General features: G+C 33.3%; 1 protein-coding gene across 1 annotated transcript in view; it reads right to left on the reverse strand.

Moving 5' to 3' along the window:
* The window catches only part of LOC119666769 (NPC intracellular cholesterol transporter 1 homolog 1b-like), an 11,446-nt gene that overhangs the window by 5,501 nt on the left and 3,292 nt on the right, over positions 1 to 2,653 (reverse strand). Inside the window, exons 3-4 of the mRNA XM_038076051.1 lie at positions 1,495 to 2,447; positions 1,116 to 1,417 (exon numbers count right to left, since the gene is read on the reverse strand). Coding sequence (XP_037931979.1) covers positions 1,116 to 1,417; positions 1,495 to 2,447 — 1,255 coding nt within the window. The remainder of the gene's footprint in view (positions 1 to 1,115; positions 1,418 to 1,494; positions 2,448 to 2,653) is intronic.

The following is a 2,653-nucleotide window of genomic DNA, read 5'->3' on the forward strand; positions in this document are numbered from 1 at the left end:
AAGAAAAATAAAAACGAAGAGCTATTACCTCCTCGCTTACTTTTTCAGCGCTGGCATAATGGTGCCGCTGGGCGCCGTTGTTGTTTAACACACACACAAAAACAGACATACTAATGCAGACACACAATGCAGACATACAATGCAGACACACTAAATTTGACTCAACTAAATTTGATGTGCTCTGCTCTGCTATGTCTCTCGTCAAAGTGAGAGCGATAGCAGTAGCATAGCAATAATCTGTCGCGAGAGCACGAACGAATGCCCATGCAAAGACTGCGTATAGCATGCAGCGCTCTCGCATACCTATACACTCTGAATACACATATAGGTATGTAATCTCGTCTGTCGCGAGAGCACGAACGAATGCCCATGCAAAGAGCGCGTATAGTATACATATATTATACAAATACCCGCGGAGTATATCTGTGTAAAATCTCATCTGTCAGATCGGCTGAAAATGCTCACCCAAAAAGTGCCTAACGCGCCATAAGAAGTTTTCACTTCAAAAATAAACAATATTGACGATTATAGTGTAAATATGAAGTTGTTACTAGATCAGATATGATCGCGAGCCATTACAAGTGACTGTGTAAATTGGAGGAACGCAGAAACAAATACATACGAAACCATACCAAAAAAATAAAATTATTTAATTTTATCAAAATATACCAAGGAATATTTGCATAACTGTGGTTAATTAGGAACATTTCGAGGCTGCATATATATTAACCAGGGTCTAATGCGATCCGTGAATCGTGCTTTAAATAGCCTTGTTCTAAATTAAGAAGTTTTTGAACAAAAAACGTTCAATAAATGGAAAGTAAGTGTTATTTGTGGACAGTATGTGAATTAAATTTGGCAGTTATTTTTTGATCTGTACTTGTTCCATAGATGGCCATGAGTCTCTTTGCTTAGACTAAGGTTTTTCACCGTAATTGAACATTACAAAAATACTAATATATACAATATAAACGTTTTTTTATACAAAAAAACAGATTAAAGATCTTTTCCATTTCACAACAAAGAATTTTACATTTTAAAATTGTATCTTATTTTACAATAATTTTAATCATTAATAATAGATTATATTTAAAAAATATTTATTTTTTACTTACCTAAGGCAATCATCCAAATGATTAAGATAATTAATCGTGTAACCGTTCTGGTCTTCATATTCGGTATTAAATCGTTCTAAATCATTTTGGAAAAAGCCAAACACGGATTGTACAACGCATTTCTCAGTTGTTGGCTTCTCGCCGGGATATAATACGGGTGCATAACAAACTTCATGCAATTGAACTCCTCCGTTCAAACCGATATCTTCAATTTCTTGCTGTAATCTGAAAACTTCTAACATAAAATTTTTTTCGTAAGCTGGTCCAAAAGTCAAAACCATATTTTCTGTCTCGTGTGTAAACTAAATAAAAGATAAATGTTAAAAAACTGCCACTTATATTAGGTTCTTAAAAAGTATCGAAAGTAATATAGATTTACCGTAGCTGTATTTTTTGGTTTGAGAAATATTTGATTAGTCCGATAGAAAGGACTAAAATGTGAATCAAAATAATCTTTATTAACGCGTGTGTCACTTTCTTCATTCGCCCACAATTCTACAGGATCTGTTATAACTTCCATATATCTTATGCCATAAGCAAGTCCACCGATTACCCAGGAACAAATTGCAAGAACTAATACTGGATGTTTTGCGCAAAATGTGCCCCATGCCTTAAACATTTTATACAAAATTTTATTTACGCCACTATATCCACTTAACCATACTGGTAAACTCCATTTGGGCAAACAAATATTCATAAAATCGAAGAAAATCAAAACGATTATAAGAACGCCCACTACTAAAGCGATTATAAATGTTACACCATATAAGCCAGCTATTAAAAATCCATCTTCCAATCCGGTTGGCTCATTACCAATTGGACAAGAGTCACTACAATCAACACATGAGCAAGCATGCGAATTCTCATAAGATTGTGAACAATTTAATGGATACAGTAGTAATCGTCCCTCCTCAGATGTTTCATCCAAAAATTTATAATTAATTGGAAAAGGTACAAACTCATTTATACTTTGATCTCCCATGAAGTTGTACCATTTCCTGTGGTCACATGTTTTAGCATTATAGGGACCGCATGCCAAATCCAAAGCAGGTCGTCCAGTTTGTGTATGTTGTATGCCTTTGCAGTTATCATATACTTTTTCAGAAAAGGCATCATCAATTTTATAATCTATTTCCGCAACATACTTATAGTTTCCATCTTCTTTATTGAGAGGAATTAAAAATTCTGTTTGATTTTGTCCACAAGTCATCCAACAAATTGATAAAGCCATGTTGAGCACACATGTTGGACAACGCGCATATATACCATCTGCCTGAGTCATGCCAGCATCCATGGTGTAAATTTGAGCTGCATCGCAGCATAATTCTATTTCTGTGAAAATAATAATAGGACTTTTATTATAAAAAGTAACACTTTGCAATGATTAATACAATAATGATAAATAATAATTAATATAAATAATAATAATTTTAAATATTTAAATATTTGTTAACGAGATTTTCTATGCACTTGGATACCATCCAACCTATTTTGATAAAACTTTTATGAAATAATACTCAATGAGAGGAATTTATTAA

Source organism: Teleopsis dalmanni, chromosome 1, assembly GCF_002237135.1.
Source record: "Teleopsis dalmanni isolate 2A chromosome 1, ASM223713v2, whole genome shotgun sequence".
In the NCBI taxonomy this organism is placed as follows: domain Eukaryota; kingdom Metazoa; phylum Arthropoda; class Insecta; order Diptera; family Diopsidae; genus Teleopsis; species Teleopsis dalmanni.